The following is a 22,069-nucleotide window of genomic DNA, read 5'->3' as shown; positions in this document are numbered from 1 at the left end:
TTGCCTATTATGAAGAACTGAACTTATGTTACATTATGAAGTGAAATAATTATCCCCCTGCTTTACTTTTGTAAAAACTTCTATGAAGGTTAAAGTAAATAAAATAAATTAAGTAATATTCTAAACTTACCGGTTTCTTCATCTATGCTAAATCTTCCAAGGCCACTGCCATCTCTGATGGAATACTGAATCTCCCCATCCCTTCCAGAATCTTCATCCTGAGCTATCACTTGCAACACACTTGTTCCAGTGCGGGAGTTTTCCTTTACAGTTCCAATGACTGCAAAGTCAGGAAAATAAGGAGCGTAGAGATTTTCATTAACATCCACCACTTCAACCTCTACAAAAGAAACGGAAGAGAGGGAAACTGGACGTCCTTTGTCTTTTGCACGCACAGTCAGGTTATAGAACTGCTGTTTCTCGTAATCGAGTTCTTTGTTCAAGCGAATGGTGCCGCTAGTTTTGTCTATTTCAAATCGTCCATTGTAATCGTTCACCAAAGAGTAACGCACTTGACCTCCCAAACCAAGATCTGGGTCGTGAGTTTCTAGCCAAGCTATTACAGTGCCAACTGGCAGATCTTCAAGGACCTTCACGCTGTAGCTAGATGGTATGAAAGCTGGAGAACAATCATTCACATCATCCAAAAATACCTTCAGAGGAACAACAGAAAATTGCTGATGGCCAATCTCAGCTTTGTCCCTGGCCTCTATCTTTAGTGTATAGTTTGCTTTCAATTCCCTGTCTAGCTGGTCAGCCACATAAACTACTCCAGTAGAACTGTTGATGGCAAACTGCTGCGTGTCTGTCAATATTGAGTAAGTCACTTCACCGCTAGATCCTAGATCTTTATCTCTAGCTTCTACTTGGATCATTTCTGTACCAATACTCATGCTTTCTAAAATATTAACTGAGTAACTATCCTGTAAAAAAACAGGTCTGTTATCATTTGCATCCTCTACAGTTACAGTCAATAGTCTCCATGTAGATTTCTGGGGATCACCTAAATCATAAATTGTAATGTTAAGGAGATACAGGTCTGTTTTCTCTCGGTCCATGGGCATAAGAACTTTAAGAAGCCCTGTTTCCATGTCAATGTTAAAGCAACTATCTGTATTACCATCAGAAATTGTATAGACCACCTTCCCATTAAATCCAGAGTCCGCATCATAGGCTTTTATTTTCAGGATGCTAGCACCAACTGGAAAGTCCTCTCTAACCGCTACATCAGAGGGAAAGGATTTATCAAAGTGTGGAGCTTGTCTGTTAATTGAATAAAAATCAAGGAAGCCATCTTCCAAATTCAGCTTCACATTTGCTTTTGCCTTCTTGAGCAATTTCTCTGCCAGCTTCTGAGCAACTCTAGTCTCTCTGCAGCTAAAGGTCTTTGAAGACACTTTCCCATGTACTACTGAAATGTTAATGAACATGGCATCAGCAAAATTCTCTCCATCCGTAGCTGTGATCCTAAGGCCGAAATTGCTGTTCTTTACACCAGAATTAACAAGAGACTTTTTAAGTTGCAGCACACCGGAGTCAGGATTTAAATAAAAAATCCCAAGATCATTTCCAGAGATTATTTTGTATTTCACTAGTTCTAGCTCATCTATATCTATTGCAGATACAGCAGTGATGTGACCACCAATGGGAAAGTCAGATGAAATCACTCCCTGACAAGCCACTTTCTCAAACAACGGCTTGTTATCGTTGACATTGCCTACGTACACAGTGACATTAACCTCACTTTCATGACGGTAGGGCGAACCCCAATCAGAGGCTCTGACAATGAACCTGTAGCTCTCCGGAGAGGACTCAAAATCCAGTTCTTCAGAGGTGCTAATAACACCAGTAAACTGATTTATAGTAAAGGGCAGTGAATTCAGACTGGCAATGCTGTATGTTATATATCCATTTTCTCCCCTGTCCTTGTCAAATGCTGAAACTGACAAAACACTGGTTCCTACAGGAACACTTTCATTGACAAAGGAGCTGTATGAAGGCTGTGTGAACTCGGGAGTATGATCATTGGCGTCCTCTAACCTGACAATAACTTGTGCTTTTAAATCACCACCTTTGTTTACTACTTCTAACTCATAGAGTTCCTTCTCAATGATTTTTAAAGGGCGAGCGGTGATAATAAGACCTGTCCTGGGATTAATCTTAAAATATTCAGCATCCTGATTAGGAGATATTATATATTCCACACCCTGTGGTTCAGGCACCAACTTAACTATAACTACCACCACTCCAGGAGGGGAAAATTCACTGATTGATACATCATAAACTTCCTTTTCAAACTTTACTGGGATACTTTCTCTCTTGGGACTAGCGATGTGGACCAGTTTGACTGCAGAAAACTTCTGAGGAGACCCTTTGTCCTTTGCTTGAAGAGTAAGATTGTAACCATAGGGGAAGTTGTCCCAGTCAATGGGTTTTCTCTCTTTGATTTTGTATTCATTAATCCATTTCCCCTCCTTAGCCAGAAAGAACTGTTCTAAGGGGTCTCCAGCTACAATGGAAACAGATTCAATCTCCCCATTAGCTCCTTCATCTAGGTCATCAATGTTAATAACAGCATATGTAGGCTCCTTGTCTAATGGAAAGGGTACGTGGGTTACCACACTTATGGCTGGGGCATGTTCGTTTATACGTTCAATATGAACATAAAGCTTGGCAGTGCTGCTTACTCCATTGTTTCCATAAAGTTTCATCCCACGGTCCACAGCCAGAACTTCAAGGTCATATCTGTTTTTCTCATCGTAGTTTAACCGGCCACTTAAAGAGATAACGCCACTAGTTGGGTGAACTGAAAAGAGATCAACTTTGTTTTTGAAGTAGTAATAGAATTCACCATTGGACCCAATATCTGCATCTGTTGCTGTCACCTGCGCAATACTAGTCCTTAAAGGAGTGCTTTCTGCTATTGTTACAGAGTAAGTGGTTGGTGAAAACAAAGGTCTTAGATCATTCATATCTAAAACCTGGATATTCACTTTTGTCCATGCTTCTAAGTCCTCTCCTCTGACGGACCCTTTTACTATCAATAAATAGTTATCTTGGATTTCTCTGTTTAATATAGCAGAATTCCCACCTTTAGTTCTTATTCTGAGAAAGCAGAAGTCAGCAATTATGACTTCCTCTGCTTTGAAAAAGCCTTCTTCATCGCCAGACACTATCCTGTATTTGATATCCCATGAAAGATCTACCAATGTAATGCCCATTCTACTTGGACTGTTGACATAGGTCCTGGCTGCAGAGTTCTCATACACTGTAGCATTGTAAATGGAATGCGTAAAGTGAAAGCCGAGTGGTATTGTCCCGTGAAGCCCCTGGCAAACGCAGACCAAAAGCTTGACAAGCAGGAGGGCCAGGCAAGACAATGGGGCTCTTGTGCCTGACCAGCAGCCCATAGTCACCTCCATCACATCATTCTTTCATCCTAAGGCAAAAGAAGAGAAAAGAATAATTAATCATAATTTATAATGGGGAGGGGAGAAATCAGCACTGAAAAATGTCATTTAAAAAAAAGGTGTTCAGTAACTGCATTATTAAAATTAATACATTCATTGGTGGCAGTCACTCCCGAGTAAATGTGGAAGAACTGAAGTAGAGACTGTTAGTCTAATAGTGATTCTGTGATTATTACACTTGTGGGAGGGCATGCCATAATATCAACATACAGGACTATAACTGGATTATAAGAAATAGAAAATCACCAATCCCAAGCATACACACACACACAATAGTAATCAAACAAAAAGAAAAACACTCACAAAACCCCAAACAGGATAATACAAGACAGGATGAATGACACACAGTGACTACAGATCATAATCACTGCTAGTCCACCAGAGCCCAGATTTATTAACTTCCAAGGCATGTTACAAAGCCCATCTTTTTGCCCCAGTATTTGAGGCGGGAACAGATGCTATTCAAGAGGGCTATTGCTTTATGTGTAATAAGATGGTGGGCAAGTACTAAGTTTTGCGCAGTCTAGAATGGTAAAATAGTACAAGGAACGAACAATGGTACACATAAACACTGACAAGTTCATGACTGTAGTTATATATTCCTATATAAAATAATTAAGAATGAATTAAGATTGCTTACGTACATACACACACCCATACAAAGAGTATGATAAAGAGGTTGCAAAGCAAAGTTTTCAAATCAGGAAATGTCAAAGTTAAGGTTCTTTGAAAGACATTAACTCTGCCCCCTCATGCACATATATTGCAGTACAATCTGCAATTACATGAGCACATACTTTGTTTTTTTCATGTGCCTTCTCTGCTTCATTCTGTGTGCATGTAATATAATGCACAGTGAATGAGACAGGTTTTAAACATTTTTATCCCCATATTCAATCGTTGCTGGTTGTCTCTGTAGTAGGAAGAGAGCCCAAGACATAAGCTCTTGTACCAGAGGCCTGGTATGAGGCCTGACCTAAAGTAATGGTCATAACTTGCTAATATAAAGCAAAGTTGAGTTGTGAGCAAGAGGCAGGCCCTGTTCTCAGAATCTGGCAAGAACAGGGCTGATATTGCAGAAACAAGTTCCTAAGTCGTGCTAGGCATAAGGATATATAAGCAAACACATTCCAGAAAGGTAGTACCAAAACATCTCGATACCACATACATTCCCCAAAGATAACAGGAACACACTGACCCCTCCAAAGATAAGTTCAGGATGACAGCATAATGTATAGAGATGTTTTGATCGAACCAACACGTCCAAGGTAATGGGTGGCACCAAATACGTCAGGGGATGGCACCAAGATACGTTAGGGGTAATACGTAGTTTGTTTGTATCTGCGTATAAAGATGTATGTCAGAGGGAGTGTCTTTGTCTGGCCAAGGGGAGAATGGGAAGTCCTGCCATTCACTGAGCTGGTCCATTGTCACGAGCATACATGTGTTAGTGTATCTGTAACATTGAGCCGGGGCATTAGCACTGTGCTTCATCGGCAATAAACCTGACCAAGTTCCTTCGCAGAAAACTGAGTCTGTGGATTTATTGGGCAGTTCAATCGGAGCCTGCTGTACTGGCTATCTGGCCAGAGTCAGTACAGCATGCAGAGAGAACACACACACGCAGCCAAACATCTGACCACAGTCTCATTAACTGCACACTGTCCAAACTTCATATTCCTGGGGAACATCTTTGGAATTTCTAAATGTTATAGATCACAATTTCCTAACAAAAAGTGTTGCATCCAACACAAGGGAATTCTGTATTAGACTTCAGCTTAACCGATACAGAGGAACTGATCACAGAACTAAAAATTAACAGTAGTTTAGGTACAAGTGATCATCACTTGATCCCATTTATAATGTGCAAACACAACAAAGTCCAGACCAGTGATTTATATACTTGGTGTTTTAAAAAGGCCAATTTCACAAAGCTGAAAACAATTATGGGTCAAATCATAGAATCATAGAGTATCAGGGTTGGAAGGGACCTCAGGAGGTCATCCAGTCCAACCCCCTGCTCAAAGCAGGACTGATCCCCAACTAAATCATCCCAGCCAGGGCTTTGTCAAGCCTGACCTTAAAAACTTCTAAGGAAGGAGATTCCACCACCTCCCTAGGTAACACATTCCAGTGTTTCACCACCCTCCTAGTGAAAAAGTTTTTCCTAATATCCAACCTAAACCTCCCCCACTGCAACTTTAGACCATTACTCCTTGTTCTGTCATCTGCTACCACTGAGAACAGTCTAGAGCCATCCTCTTTGGAACCCCCTTTCAGGTAGCTGAAAGCAGCTATCAAATCCCCCCTCATTCTTCTCTTCCGCAGACTAAACAATCCCAGTTCCCTCAGCCTCTCCTCATAACTCATGTGTTCCAGTCCCCTAATCATTTTTGTTGCCCTCCGCTGGACTCTCTCCAATTTTTCCACATCCCTCTTTTAGTGGGGGCCCAAAACTGGACACATACTCCAGATGAGGCCTCATCGATGTCAAATAGAGGGGAACAATCAAGTCCCTCGATCTGCTGGAATGCCCCTACTTATATAGCCCAAAATGCCATTGGCCTTCTTGGCAACAAGGGCACACTGTTGACTCATATCCAGCTTCTCGTCCACTGTAACCCCTAGGTCCTTTTCTGCAGAACTGCTGCCGAGCCGTTCAGTCCCTAGTCTGTAGCGGTGCATGGGATTCTACCGTCCTAAGTGCAGGACTCTGCATTTGTCCTTGTTGAACCTCATCAGATTTCTTTTGGCCCAATCCTCTAATTTGTCTAGGGCCCTCTGTATCCTATCTCTACCCTCCAGAGTATCTACCTCTCCTCCCAGTTTAGTGTCATCTGCAAACTTGCTGAGGGTGCAATCCACACTGTCCTCCAGATCATTTATGAAGATACTGAACAAAACTGGCCCGCGGACCGACCCTTGGGGCACTCCACTTGATACCGGCTGCCAACTAGACATGGAGCCATTGATCACTACCCGTTGAGCCCGACAATCTAGCCAACTTTCTATCCACCTTATAGTGCATTCATCCAGCCCATACTTTAACTTGCTGGCAAGAATACTGTGGGAGACCGTGTCAAAAGCTTTGCTAAAGTCAAGGAACAACACATCCACCGCTTTCCCCTCATCCACAGAGCCAGTTATGTCGTCACAGAAGGCAATTAGATTAGTCAGGCATGACTTGCCCTTGCTGAATCCATGCTGACTGTTCCTGATCACTTTCCTCTCCTCTACGTGCTTCAGAATTGATTCCTCGAGGACCTGCTCCATGATTTTTCCAGGGACTGAGGCGAGGCTGACTGGCCTGTAGTTCCCAGGATCCTCCTTCTTCCCTTTTTTAAAGATTGGCACTACATTTGCCTTTTTCCAGTCATCCGGGACGTCCCCCGATCGCCATGAGTTTTCAAAGATAATGGCCAATGGCTCTGCAATCACAGCCGCCAACTCCTTTAGCATTCTCTGATGCAACGCATCCGGTCCCATGGACTTGTGCTTGTCCAGCTTTTCTAAATAGTCCTGAACCACTTCTTTCTCCACAGAGGGCTGGTCACCTCCTCCCCATGCTGTTCTGCCCAGTGCAGTAGTCTGGGAGCTGACCTTGTTCGTGAAGACAGAGGCAAAAAAAGCATTGAGTACATTAGCTTTTTCCACATCCTCTGTCACTAGGTTGCCTCCCTCATTCAGTAAGGGACCCACACTTTCCTTGACTTTCTTCTTGTTGCTAACATACCGGAAGAAACCCTTCTTGTTACTCTTAACATCTCTTGCTAGCTGCAACTCCAGGTGTGATTTGGCCTTCCTGATTTCACTCCTGCATGCCTGAGCAATATTTTTATACTCTTCCCCGGTCATTTGTCCAATCTTCCACTTCTTGTAAGCTTCTTTTTTGTATTTAAGATCAGCAAGGATTTCACTGTTAAGCCAAGCTGGTCGCCTGCCATATTTACTATTCTTTCTACACATCGGGATGGTTTGTCCCTGTAACCTCAATAAGGATTCTTTAAAATACAGCCAGCTCTCCTGGACTCCTTTCCCCCTCATGTTATTCTCCCAGGGAATCCTGCCCATCAGTTCCCGGAGGGAGTCAAAGTCTGCTTTTCTGAAGTCCAGGGTCCGTATTCTGCTGCTCTCCTTTCTTCCTTGTGTTAGGATCCTGAACTCGACCATCTCATGGTCACTGCCTCCCAGGTTCCCATCCACTTTTGCTTCCCCTACTAATTCTTCCCAGTTTGTGAGCAGCAGGTCAAGAAGAGCTTTGCCCCTAGTTGGTTCCTCCAGCACTTGCACCAGGAAATTATCCCCTACACTTTCCAAAAACTTCCTGGATTGTCTGTGCACCGCTGTATTGCTCTCCCAGCAGATATCAGGGTGATTGAAGTCTCCCATCAGTTGTGAGGAAGAATTTAATCAGAAAAATATGAATGATAATTGGGAACTGTTTAAGAACCCTTAACTAGATGCCCAACAAGCTGCAATTGAGGAGAAAGACGGTATCGGTTAAAGAAATTACCTGGTTTAGAGCGGAGGTGAAGGCAATCATAAAAAATTAAATATATTTAAACATAACAAATGAAAGAAAATTTAAGTTGATAGTAATGAATATAAATCAAAAAGCTAAGAATTGTAGAAAATTGATCAGGAAAGCAAAAGGGACACAAGGAGAAATTTATAGCCAGCAGAGTTAAGGACAAAACCACCTTCTTATTAAGCATATTAAGAACAAAAAAGCGTCCTAATTGTGGTATTGGTCCACTACTAGGTCGAAATGCTATAATTATCAATGAAAATGCAGAACAGGGTAGAAGTATTCAATAAATATCCCTGTTCTGTATTGTTGTGGGGAGGGCAGGGGAAAACACATGGGGGAAACAGATGATATAGTCATATAATATGATAATGCGCTTTCCATTACACTGGTATCTCAGGAGGATGGTAAACAGCAGCTGCTAAAGTTAAAGTTCGACATTTTTAATTCAGCAGGTCCAAGTAACATAAAGCACTGGAGAAATTCCAGAAGACTGGAATAAAGCTAATATTATGCCAATATTTTAAAAGGGTAAATGGGATGATCTGGGTAATTATATGCCTGTCCGTCTGACACTGATCCCCAGCCAGACACTGGAAAGGCTGATACAGAACTCAATTAATAAAGAATTAAAGGATGGTGATATAACCAGTGCCAATCAATGTGGGTTTTATGAAAAATTTATCCTGTCAGAATAACTAATCTCATCACAAAAAGATATCAAAAGTTTGGGTGATAAGAGGTAATAGTCATGATGTAACTGACAATTTGATTAAAAACTAGAATGATATAAATTGACATGGCACACATTAAGTGGATTAAAAGATGGCTAACTGATAGATCTCAAAATGTTGCTGTAAACAGGGAATCATCACTGAGCAGGTGGCTTTCTAGTGGGGTCCCACAGGGATCATTTCTTGGCCATACACTATTTAACATTTTTATCAATGACCTGGAAGAAAACAAAATCATCACTACAAAAATTAGGGGAGAGGTAAGTAATGAAGAGGACAGGTCACTGATACAGAGAAATCTGGATCACATGGTAAGCTGAGCACAAGCAAACAATATGTGTTTTAATATAGCTAAATGTTAATATACGCATTTAGGAAAAAAGAATATGTAAGCCTCGCCTACAAGATGGGGAACTGTCCTGGGAAGCCATGACTCTGAAAAAGATTTGGGGGTCACAGTGGATAACAAGAGTGTCCAGTGGAATGCTGTGGGCAAACGGGCAACAGGAGACTCTCAAGTAGGAGCACAGAGGTTACTGTACCTCTGTATTTGGCACTGGTACAACTGCTGCTGGAACACTGCGTCCAGTTCTGATTTCCACACTTCAAGAAGGATGTTGAAAAATTGGAGAAGTTTCAGAGAAAAGCCACGAGAATGATTAAAGGATTAGAAAACCTGCCTTATAGTGATAGACTCAAGGAGATCAATCTATTTAGCTTAACAAAGAGAAGCTTAAGGGGGGGACTTAATTAGTCTATAAGTACTTACGCTGGGAGGAAATATTTAATAATGGGCTCTTTAATCTAGCAGAGAAAAGTATAATATGATCCACTGGCTGGATACTGAAGCTAGACAAATTCAAACTGGAAATAAGGTATACATTTTTAACAGTGTGGGTTATTAACTCCTGGAACAATTTACCAAGGGTTGTGGTGGATTCAACATTGCTGACAACCTGTAAAATCAAGATTGGATGTTTTTCTAAAAGATCTGCTCTAGGAACTATTCTGGGGGAGTTCTTTGGCCTTCTAGCTTTGGAATCTATGAATGAGGCAGGGGTCTTCAAGACCTCTGCCCCAGGTTTGAACATCCTGTCCACCAACAGCTTAAATGCATTCTCATTCTCTACATAGACCAACTAACACAAACTTTCTTAGATACACCTACTAAGGAATTACAAGACTGTGTGTGTACTGCAGTTGGTTTCCTTCTTGATTTGTCTTGTTTTCTCAAAAAACAAGCATAGGTGTTGGAACTTGGGGCGCTATTGCACCCCCTGGCTTGAAGTGGTTTCCATCATGTACAGGGTTTACAGGTTGGTTCAATGCCTCTCAGTAGCTCCACTATATAAATTGTTCCAGCACCCCTGAAAACAAGCAGCAGATTTCTTTTACAAATCTGTTTTTAAACTTTATCCCAAGCTGAATACCAAGATATTTCAAGTATATTCACTTATTTACTACCATTACACTTCATATTATGAATTTCTACAAGAAGTTTACAAAAACATAAAAACAGAGTAATACATATTGCTGAAACATACTGAGAGTTATTGTTCAATGACATTTTCAATATTGTTTCCACTTGATACTTTCTTCTTTTAAAAAAGATTTAGCTAATTCATTAGTAAATTTACAAAAAAGAAGAATGACTCCCTGTATATAGAGCCTGACCCAAAAGCTATTTAAATCGATGGAAATCTTTCTACTGACTTCAAATGGCTTGGAGTGTGCCCATAATGAACACAAAATGGAAAGTTAACATTAAAAAACGGACTGTTTTTCCGGCATCCTAAGAGTGTTTGTTGCCAATTACTTTCATAGCTAGGAGTGAAAATCCTAAAAGCCCCTTTTAAAAGACAATTACTATAAGCCCCCCATTGCTCTTATTTTAATAGAAAAGGAAACAGTTCAAAGCTGCTTGAAACTGTAATAAAGGAAATGTCAGAACATAGGGCAGAAAGGGGGCAGGAAGAGTTGTTGGTAATGATAATCCAAACGCTATGCAGCCTTCCTAGATTGCTGGAGCCCTTCATAGGAACACAATAGTGCAAGCTCAGAGTGAAGTTTCCTTTTTTCCTCTTGGTTTCAACAATCTGGGCTGCAACTAGCACTAGTCTAGACCAGATTGAGGGGGGTTGGGGGGGGGAGAGAGACTTGGCTAGTGTTACCATGCACCTGAATGATGCCTCTAAAGCAGCACCATCATCCACACAGTTAATGCAATGGGGAGGTATGAACTGAGTGCTCAGCGACCTCCAGGCTGATTTTGTCTGCTGTGGCAGACACTTTTGACCCAGAAGATCACCCTACCACTAAAGAATGAATTTTACTATTTGAGGGAAGTGATATACATGCTTCTTGGATCAACTCTGAATATCCTTAACAAGTGCCAGTCAAGGGGCAGTCCGTTCTTTGAGACCCTTTAAGCAAAATAAAAAGTGCCTCCATCAGATTAGCTTCTTTATCAGACAGCTGTAGTAGGCTGATATCCTCTTTGGCAGACCAGCCACTAGAGGGAGACAAAGACCACATTGTCATGGGCTGAGATGGCATTTCTACCAGCCAGCTGGCTGGGTAAGGTCATTTATGGAATTTGTCAGACTGGAGGACAGCTGCCACCACAGTTGAGAATTCCCTCAGAACTGCCATGAGACTGAACGACAAAGCAGCATGTTGAAAGGAAAGAGAAATGATCTGTACCTCAAATTCCACATACACCTCAAGGATAGGACAAACCCCACCCACCACTTATCCTCAGAATGAGCTCCCACTACTGAGAGAAGAAGCTTATCCCCGTTCCTAGAGGACACAGGTATAATTCTGGGATAAAAATAAACAGTTTTTGTCCAGCTTTGCCAACACCAAGTTTGTTCCTTCTCCTCAGAGCCCTGGACTCTGAAGAACTAGGACTTGAACAGTGATCTGCTGAGAGAGTGGCCTATAACACTAGACAGCTGTAAAGTTTTTCTTTCCAGTGTGTGCGTTTAAGCTTCACATTAGCATTCTAATGGTGCCGTTTTATATTCTCAAACCATGCTCTCTAAATCAATAATTTAACAACTGATGAGTGCACGTGGGAATTGGGCTTTACTGCCCTACAGAGTCTAATGACAGCATGTTGGAGGCAGTAGAATTCTCATTCCTGATCCATGCTGAAGTCTAAAGAACTCATAGCCACATGACATATCTGAAGTAAGAGCAGCAACGCAAGATTTTGTTAGACAGAAGCACCCTAAATCTTACTGATAACTCATTCCTGTCACTTAGACTACTCAGGATGATGAGGTTAGATAACTGTTTGAACTATGTCACCAAGGCCCCAATCCTGCGGTTTCACTCAGGCAGATCCCTGCACTCACAGGGAGCCCTTCTGATTTCAGTGGGGCTCCACATTGGTACAGGGAGGACATCTTGCTTCTGGCAAAACTGGGAACCACATATGTGCATTTCACCAAAATAAAGGGCATAACAGGCAATAATGAAAGATTCCTGTCATGATCTGTTGTCTATATTGTAATGAACTCACTAGTGTGTATTTATACCACTGCCCTTAACTGGAAGGAAACTGCTTAACCGTATGTCTAGGCTCAAAGCTCATTTTTAGCACCAACAGGAGTAGAGTGATTTGGGAGCAGAAGGTCCAGAATTCTATTCCTGCCACCAAACAACCACAGTAAACGATTGTGAAAGTCGAGCTGTAGGTTGCCACGGATTCTTTACAGCATTTACCTACTTACACAAGCCTGATAATCGGCATTTTGTCAAATGCAATACGATGCAATGTGAAAAATCAGAACATTAAAGGTGTCTGGCAATGAGAAGTAACATACATGTTCCTTTCATGATCCCCAACAATAGCTCAAAACAGATTAGCAGGAAGCAATGGTGATACTGGCTAGGAAAAGAAATAAAGATTGAAAACTGGAATTCACGTTGCACCACAAGGCATTAGAAAACTAATGTTTGACCCCAAAACACAGCAGAGAGAGAAAGAGACTGATAGTAGATATGCTACTGACAAGAAAATGACTTTTCCCAGAGAGTAATCCCTTTGCAACAGTAAATTCTAACCTCTGTCATAGCAGCAAATCTTTCAGCCGCCTGACTGTAACCTTACAGGAGAAAAGCCCACTCAGCATGAAGGAAGTGTAATTCAAGACAGCCCCAAAGAAGTGAAGATTCAACCACCCAGGAATGTGTTATAAATAGCTTGCTTTATTTTATACCAGGTGCGGGCGGGGATATTTCCATATACCAGTTAATGTCAAGTATCAATTCGTCATCAAATACTTCAAACTTGTGAACATGATTTCAGTCATTCTTTGTCTTCTTAAGATGCTGGTGCAGTGGTAGGGCCTTTCAAATCCCTTTCTCACACACACACACACACACACACACGGCTTGGGAAAAGGAGAAAAAGGAATAATTTGCTGCCATGTGAGCTGTGTCAGAAAGAGAATTCCAGAGAGCGATCTTACAAAGGGATTTTAGCTTGTTCCTTGGTGGTCCATTTGGCTGGAAACAAAGAATGATCAATAGTTTTCGTGCCTTGTAGGTGCCCAATTCCCCCGCCCCAACCCTGGAACCTACTTTTTAATCCCTGTCAACTATTTTGAAATGGGGAAGCTACTGAACAGTTTCAATTCATCAAGTTATTTCATAGTGCTACCAGTCAGAGGCCAGTATTTTAATTATTTGTTTTTAAAAAGCTTTAACCAGTATATCTATTTTGATTACGATACTTTTGAGTTTTGTATTGAAACTTCATCCTATACAAGGTATGGTTATAGGAAATTTTGAAAGAATGCATCCCTTTAGTATTTCCACAATTAGCCCATTATTATTAAATTAACTGTACAATCCACAACAAACTAGGTGCTTTACAGATACATAGAACAGGGGTGGGCAAACTACAGCCCAGGGGCGGCCCTCCAGATCTTTCAATTCAGCCCTTGACATCCTGCCGGGGAGCAGGATCCGGGGCTTGCCCCGCCCTGCACAGCTCCCAGAAGCAGCAGCATGTCCCCGCTCCTGCTCCTATTCATGGGGCAGGCAGGAGTCTCCACATGCTGCCCCCGCCTCAAGTGCCACCCCAGCAGCTCCCATTGGCTGGGAACCACGGCCAATGGGAGCTGCAGGGGTGGCACCTGCGGAGAGGGCAGCACGCAGAGCCACCTGGCTGTGCCTCCAAGTAGGAGGTGGAGCAGGGACATGCCGCTGCTTCTGGGAGCTGCTTGAGGTAAGCAACTCCCAAAGCCTGCACCCCTGACCCCCTCCTGTGCCCCAGCCCCCTGCACCATCCCAATCCCCCTCCTATCCCCCAAATCCCTTGGTCCCAGCCAAGAGCACCCTCCTGCACCCCCAACCCCTCATCCTCAGCCCCACCCCAGAGCCCGTACCCCCAGCCTGAGCCCTCACCCCCTCCCAAACCCCAACTCCCAATTTTGTGAGCATTCACAGCCCACCATACAATTTCCATACCAGATGTGGCCCTCAGGCCAAAAAGTTTGACCACCCCTGATATAGAAGGTAGTCTCCTATTATTATCATTTTAATTGTGGTAGCACCCATGATCCCGCAGTCATGGACCAGGACCCCACTGTGCTAGGAGCTGTACAAACACAAAAGTAAAAGAAAAGTTTACAATCTAAGTTTCAAACAAGGAATAACAGGTGAATACAGAGAGACAGGCGGTGGAGCACAAGGAAACAAGGTCTTATTCTACGGCAGTTCTGCAAAGTTCTGTTTTATGCTCATGCTTAACTTTACCCCTCTGAGCATTCATGGGATTTCAACTGGATTACTCTCGTACATAAATCGAAATGCAAGCCTGCAGGACTGGGCTGTAGGTAAGCCAATATAAAAAGTTAGGAAAGGGGTGGGAGTCAATATAATGCAGTGTGAATGAGAAGCATCTTGTAGTCCCACCATGTTTAATAATGATTTACACTAACCCAGATGGTGGGGTACTGGAATAACCATTACTGTTAGAGAAACGGAGGACAGGGTGGAGGCACAGTTGATACGGTCAGGGAGGCTGTACTCCAGGAGTAAGGAGTCAGGAAGAAGACCCAAAGGCAGAAGAACAAAAAGACACAGGAAAGGGAGTCCAGAGTCATGTGGCTTCGGTGAAGTGAAGTGGGTGCGAGGGGGTGCAGGTGGGGTTAAGACAAGAACAGAAAAGTACTGGACATTTTACTGGAGAACTACACATGAGGTAAAAGGATGGTCTTGTGGTTCAGGCACTGGGACACAAGAGATCAGGAGTCAGTCCCTGACTGCCACAGACTTTTTGTCAGAGTTTGGACAAATCTCAATCTCTATCTCTTACTTTCCCCTCTGTAAAATAAATGGGGAAACTAATATTTATTTTATCTATAACTTATGTTTTAGTGCTTTCCAGAATAGGGATGGACTTAAGCATGCACTTAAAGCTAACTGCATGCTTAAGTGCTTCCCCAAAACTGATCTTAAGTCCTTTGGACCAGAGATTGTTTGTACAGAGCCTAGTACACTTGGGGCCCCATCTTATTTGGGGCCTTCAAACACTTTGGGTGAAATTTCAAAAACACCTAACTAGCTTGGAAGCCTGAGGTCAATTTTCAAAAGTGACCAGGCACTTCGTACCCTAAATCTTACTGACTTTCAATGAGATTATAGGCTCCTAAATGCCTAAACCACTTTTGAAAATGAGATGTAGGCTCCTAAATCAATTAGGCACATGGGACACGAATATCTGAAAGGAGGCACAGCAAAAAAAAGTTTGAGAACCTTTGTCTTAAGCCACCTAAGGTGAGCAAATCCAATCACAGTGAATGGAATATTTTAACATATTATTTTTGATATACAATGGAATCTTGATTGATCTTTGTCGGTCCTACCCTCACTGAGCTAACCAAGCCACAATTCACTATTTCCACACTTCATCAGTAGTCTGACACCCAGCAACAAAGGCAAGTGCTCGATTCTGCAGCTCTTCTGAGTGCAGGAACTTCCATGCCATCCACACTAAGAGGGTATGCCTCTTTGCCCCCCCTCTGTGCCAAGACTATGTATGCATGTTTATTAATCTGCTATTGCCTTCAAGCTAATGGAGAAGGTTCCTTTCACTCAAGCTGTGGAGGCCCTTGGTTTTAGTACCCGGCATGTTTTCACAAATACACACACACCCAGCACGCCCACTGCAAGTTCATCTCCTGAGTAAAAATTCAAAGGAGTGGTGCTTTGTATTTTAAAATGGGTTTATTGTTTGGTTGGGGGTTTTTTAAGCAAACAGGCATTTATTAGTTTGTTTGAAAAAAAAAATCAATATTTCCAATATAAATCCTATGTTAATTAACGTTTCCAGGATAAAGAGTGAGATCAGGAACAAAACTTAAAAGCATAAAATTAATAACAAAGACATCATGATTTCAACTGGAGGTACAGACATTCTCTTTCCAGGAAAAATGGTAAAGGGGTTACCGTTTAGGAGTCAACGAACCAGTGTTACTGAGATCCTGCAGTTATTTCTCTCATGAAAGTATGTCGGACACTACAATGTAGTATCTGCTGAAAACTGCTCAGTACTTCATGATGACCGTTGTCTGTGATATAAAATAAGATACCTCTTAATATATACCTTAGATAACTACCTTGGAAAAACTAAATTACTTGACATTAAAGAAAATCCCCTAAAATAGTATAATTTCATTTATGGGCCAGTTTCATATGTTAAAATAGTACCATTTTTCTTTTATTCCTCGTTAACACAGCCATATCCTCCCTTCGGTTGAGGCTTCTAATTTCCTCAGCTATCAACAGGAGCTATGTTCCCTTTAACGTGCGCGCCTGCGTAGGGGCCGCTAAGGACCATGCATTTAATTAGCAGAGCCGCACAGGCATCCACACTGCACTCAGGGGCGTAGCCACAGGTGGGCCTGGAAGATGGCAGGGGGGGAGGTGGGGGCAGCGGTGAGAGGTGGGGGGTGGTGATGGGGGAGTTTGGGGCACGCGGGGCTGCGGCCACTCCCCCAGCCCCAGGGCTGCAGCGTGGCAAGGAGAGACGCCTCTCCCCCCATCCCCATCGCCAGCCCCACCCCAGAGCCTGCACCCCCAGCCAGAGCCCTCAACCTCCTCATCCCAACCCTCTGCCCCAGCTACACTCCAAATCCCTCAGCCCCACCCAAGCCACACATCACCTCCATATTGGTGCACATAACAAAATTCATTCCACACATGGATGGGAAAAATTAAAGAGAACATCAAACAGGAGCACTGCATGAAGAACAAGCAGAGAACAGCATGACTGAGTTGCACTGGCTGCAGAAATTTTGCAACACACATCCTTTCTCCTTGCAAGGAGCTTTGTGTTCTAGTTAAATACGCTAAACATTAGAGCAGGTATGGAAAGCTTCAAATTTAACTCTGCTGGAACACCAGGACTATTCAAAAACATCCTGTTATCTACTTCCTGAAAGTATTACAAACACTGGACAAAGTTTTCAGAAGCACCTACATCCCATTAACTTTCTGAAACCCAGAGCCAGTGACAATTTTGAAAGTGGGATTTAGGTGCTTTTGAAGAAGTTGTCCATTAATTCACTAATCCACAGACACCTCTGCAGGAAAGGAAAATATTGGTTTTCCCATTGTACAGATTAGGAAACCAAGACAATTGGCTTTGCCCAAGGGCACACAACAAATCAGTGGCTGAGACAAGATTAGGAATCAAGATATCCAGGTCTCCCAGCAATATGCTCAATCTGCCAGGTCACCCTGCCTCTCTACAACACATTATAATGTCAGCAAAGTTCAGTTCAGAAATGTTTCACAATACAATAGTGCTAAAGCATACTACAGGTGTCACAATTGCAAAAGAAAGGGTCATGCCATTATTCTGCCCCCTCCCTCCCATTTTTTACAGTGGCTGCTATTTGACACAACATTTATCCACAGCATGGTATCTGAGAAACTGCATTATTAGTTCCCTGTACTCAGAGTAGAAGAAAGCTACAGCAGTATCTCAGACACTGCTCCATGGGAACTGTTGCCCATATAATGGCAAACAAACAATGTAAAAAGAAAAAAGTCTGACCCCATTATACCTGTGAAAAACTAGCGGCAAATTCCAATACCTCTTCTCCATTGTAAATAGGCTTATCGCCTCAATACCCTATCACTTTCCAATGGCTTTCCTAGAGTCCGTGATTATCTGTGACTAAAGGTCAAACTGGGGGGGGGGGGAGGGTAGTACTCTGCAAAGCTCCGCCCACAAAGGAAGCTCCACCCACACAAGACGCTACTCTCAGTAGATTTTGCAGATGTGTACACATCGTCTCTGGGATCAGCTCCTCCTTAATGCAGTCCAAATACACTGATGATCTCTGCTGCCCTTGGATTTCCTGCAGTGAGGCCGACGTGACCCCGCTAGGCTTCTTGAATTCTGAGAGGCTCCTTGTTGACTGAGGGATGGGAGAAGCGACAGTATTCTTGGAAGCCCACTCCCCCATGGTGCCAAAATCATCTGTCACGCACAGTACAGTATGAAGATCTTTCATAATAGGATCCCCCTTCTCCTTTTTTTACATGGTTTGACAAGCAGTGAAAGTATTATCGTTGCTCAGTACAGTACACTGGACTTCTGAGTTAGAACCCACACAACCAAATGGGACAATTTACACCTCTCAGAGCTGTTGTCCCAGGTACTGTAAATGCAGGCAGCGGATACTGCACTGACTTTATGCTTTTGAGGCTCTCTCAGTAGCGATAAGGGCAAGAGACTTACTATTTTTTTTATTATTAAATGAAAGCTTAGATTCTGGAGAACATGATGGGTAGAGTAAGAGGTGCTGATACACTATACTGCCATATACCGGCCGTGTTACAGCCCTGTCTCAGACTCTGACCAGGAGCTCTCTTCAGCAGGCTATGTATATTGAGCCAGATCCTCTAGTGCACCTGCTTGGTTTCATAGGCTGCATCATCCCAGTTCAAGAGGGATTCTCAAGTGATGTGGAAACTCCTACACCAACGCTTTCCAGCTGCTAACATTGGGGACATAGCCAGAGAAAGGAAGCCCCTATGTGGTTCCTTTTCTGGCGCCACTAGCAGCTGCTGGAAGACAGAGCAGCCCTTCATCTGCTTTGCTCTACAACAAGGGGACCGTACTAGGGCACAGGGGCCCAAGACAAAGGCAAATTGCTACTTTTACACAACCTCTGTGGCAAGCCCGGGCCACATGCTCCTCAGCCACAGCCAAGGGTTTGTCCGCCAGTTTCCTTGATAAAAGATGGGGAAAAAAACTACTAACCTGTTTTCTAGTACTCAGATACCCCAGTGTAGATAACGGTGTTTTGTTCCTCCTGTCTATACTCATAGCAGAAAACCCGGCTGAAAGTGATGTTTCACATGTTAAAACACAGTTCACCTTTATAGACAAACTGCTGTACAATGGTTGTCACTTGTACTATTTCTCCACCCAGACCTGATCCTGCAGTCCTTCCTCAGGCAAAGTGCTCCATAAAGTTAACAGGTACTTAGCCTGAGTTAAGGGTGCAATATCAGTCTCCTTGGTTCTTTTAAGGCACGAGCAAAGAACAAAAAGTAGGGTTACGAAAGTAGCAACGTTAAGCAGAGTAACACAAATTTTGCAATATTATAAATCCACACTGAAAAAATCCTGGCTCAATTGTGATGCTAATTCTTATGGATAAAAAAAAAATGTTGTGAGCATAATATATTTCTATACATCCTTTATGAAGAAAGGTTCTGAACAGCTTTTGGCATTTGAAGAGAATGTCAATAAACCAGAATGTACTGCAAAAACACTGTCTTACACCTGTCCCAGGAATTTATGTCCAAATGCTATTGTATTATCCTCTGTATTTTGTGTGTCTCTGGGGTGATGACTATATTTTATTAAATGAACCGTGATTTATTGCTTTTAAAGAGAAAGTATTTATAGGGAACGAAAGGAGCCTTTTTAATGCTAAGAGGAGCTGGCTCCCACTTAATTAACCCCTTTAGGTAAATGGCCACCTTAAAATATATATTTATATGTACAGTGCATTTCATCTGAGTCCAACTGCAGTAATACTTCAGAACTATACAGTATTTGTCACCTGAAGTAATTTAAGTAGAGCCCTGCACGGATACAAAATTTGTATTCACATCCAATCTACAATCCGCAAAAAGGATCTGCAGATATCCACAGATTTCCAGGGCTCTAGATACAAAATGTATATCCGCATCTGAGCCGCGAACCGCAAAAATGGTCAACGGATATCCGCATCCATATCCGCAAATGCACATATCTGTGGATATAAAATCTGTGGATTTGTAGGGCTCTATATTTAAATGTCTAAATCCTTTTTGCTCTAGGATATTCATAAGGCCCTAGCGGTCTCAAAAGAACAGTTAAACATTGATTTTGTTTGACATGTAAAAATATTTCCGCCCCCGCCCTCCCAAATGAGTTCTCAATATTTATCAAGTACCGTTTCTAGTAAACATAATTGATGTGTGTAGTATGTACTGCAAAGCTATAGTGCTATCAAAAATCCAGATACACATACAGACATACGGCGGATACTACACATTCTGGCCACAATGAAACAACAGTAATCATAGCATACTACAGAACTGTTAGTGCACAGTAGCAGGGTCCACTGGGCTGATGTGTGTGCAGCAGGCTAGACTGTTATTAATTTACAACCCAGCTTGCCGCACACTCACTCTCAGTATAGATACATCCTTGGGATGACTACAGATTTCATCACCTTAGCTTAGGCACCCAAGTTGGAAAATGCTGACTTACAGTGATATTCACACGGTATAGACTGAGGGAGAAAGGCTTCTCTATTACAAAAAACAGTAGTTACAAGAAACTTAACCAAAACTACCAAGGTACCATAAAATATATATGTAATACTATTTAAAAAGACACATTAAGTATAAAACTACACTTCGCATCAGTCATTTTAAAAACATGGCAGATTTTACTTGTCACCCAGGATTTAAACAGCTTCTCTTCATTGCTGTTAGAGTCTTTGCAAACAAAACAGCATGAATTTGAAGCTGAAATGAATAGCGGCACTTCAATTCCTATTTAAACCGCATTCAACAATATAACTCCACTAACAACATGCAAGGTTTGCACATATTATGAAACATAACCTGCTCTTGGCTCAAAGTGAGCCGCACAAATTAGCTGACAAAATAATTTGCCTCTTGTTTTTCCTCTCTCGTAAAGAGAATAACAATCACTCATGAACTAAGGGAGAAACCTTTATTAAAGCCATTAGAATAACCAAGCATCTTTAATGTTTGTCTTGTAATGATATGCTAAATGCTCAGTATCCAAGGAAACAGTGTTGTAATGAAGTTGGAGAGTACTGTATAAATGTACCTCTTAAATCACCACATAGAATGTAAATTCCAACACCACTGGACAGTTTATTAGTGTGAAAACTGTCAATGCCGCTGATGCACTGATAGCTTAGACATGCTACAGCTTGAAAAAAAGCTAACAAGCTACCTTTAAAGAAAGGACCATTTTATCTGCCATGTATGAACAGTCTCCTCTTAGCATCTTGCTACAGAGCCTCTGCTTGTATCGTGTGATACTTCATGCATGTTAGCCACCTTTGTGAGTTGTTTGGGAGGGGAAAAAAAACAACCTTTAATTCTGAGCATCAATTAAATCTCACAACCAGCAACAAACAATACAAAGACATTTTCATTTGCACACAACTTCCAAGTGGCGCTGAAATGTGCATCAGTAGAAATTTTACAACCTTCCACCAAAGTTCCAGGGAACTAGTTGTCTGAAATTTATTTCTTTAAGGCTGAGAAATCAGCCTATTCATGGGCTGAGTTACAGCTGCTTTACTGAAAGTAATTTAAAAACAAATACTTATTTCCCATCATTTTTATCCTACACACAGTGTTATTTTCTAGGACCACGGGCAATTTTAAGGGCAGGAAGCCAATCTGAAACTGATTTCCACTTGGGGGTGGGGGGGTGAGCACTTGTACCGTCACACAGTATTTCTGTTCTTGAAAAGTTTCTGAGGTTCTGTTCAGGAAAACGTTTAGTTGCTCTCATCACTGCCCGAGTAGCTTACTCCATATAACCACCTTAGTTTAAAGAAATTCCACTGTGTTCATTGACCCAGCCATTCTTTCACTGAGCTTTGGCATCCTCTACTTTTAGCAGCTGACACAGCTTTGTTGTGTATATACACCCCAGAATTCCAACATCTTCAGTAATCTCATCTTTCTCCATGACCTTTGCAGCTTGTAGAATTCAAGTTTCCTCTTGGTGCATCATTTCCACATCCGCAATGCCCTTT

General features: G+C 42.2%; 1 protein-coding gene across 8 annotated transcripts in view; it reads right to left on the bottom strand.

Moving 5' to 3' along the window:
* The window catches only part of FAT3 (FAT atypical cadherin 3), a 544,317-nt gene that overhangs the window by 426,510 nt on the left and 95,738 nt on the right, over positions 1-22,069 (bottom strand). For all 8 annotated transcript variants that reach the window (XM_043528746.1, XM_043528786.1, XM_043528740.1 and 5 more), the window contains exon 2: positions 131-3,439. In XM_043528746.1, coding sequence (XP_043384681.1) covers positions 131-3,422 — 3,292 coding nt within the window. In that variant the 5' untranslated portion in view covers positions 3,423-3,439. The remainder of the gene's footprint in view (positions 1-130; positions 3,440-22,069) is intronic.

Source organism: Chelonia mydas, chromosome 1, assembly GCF_015237465.2.
Source record: "Chelonia mydas isolate rCheMyd1 chromosome 1, rCheMyd1.pri.v2, whole genome shotgun sequence".
Classification (NCBI taxonomy): domain Eukaryota; kingdom Metazoa; phylum Chordata; order Testudines; family Cheloniidae; genus Chelonia; species Chelonia mydas.
The sequence above is the reverse complement of the archived record's forward strand: the minus strand, read 5'-3'. Positions and strand labels throughout refer to the sequence as shown.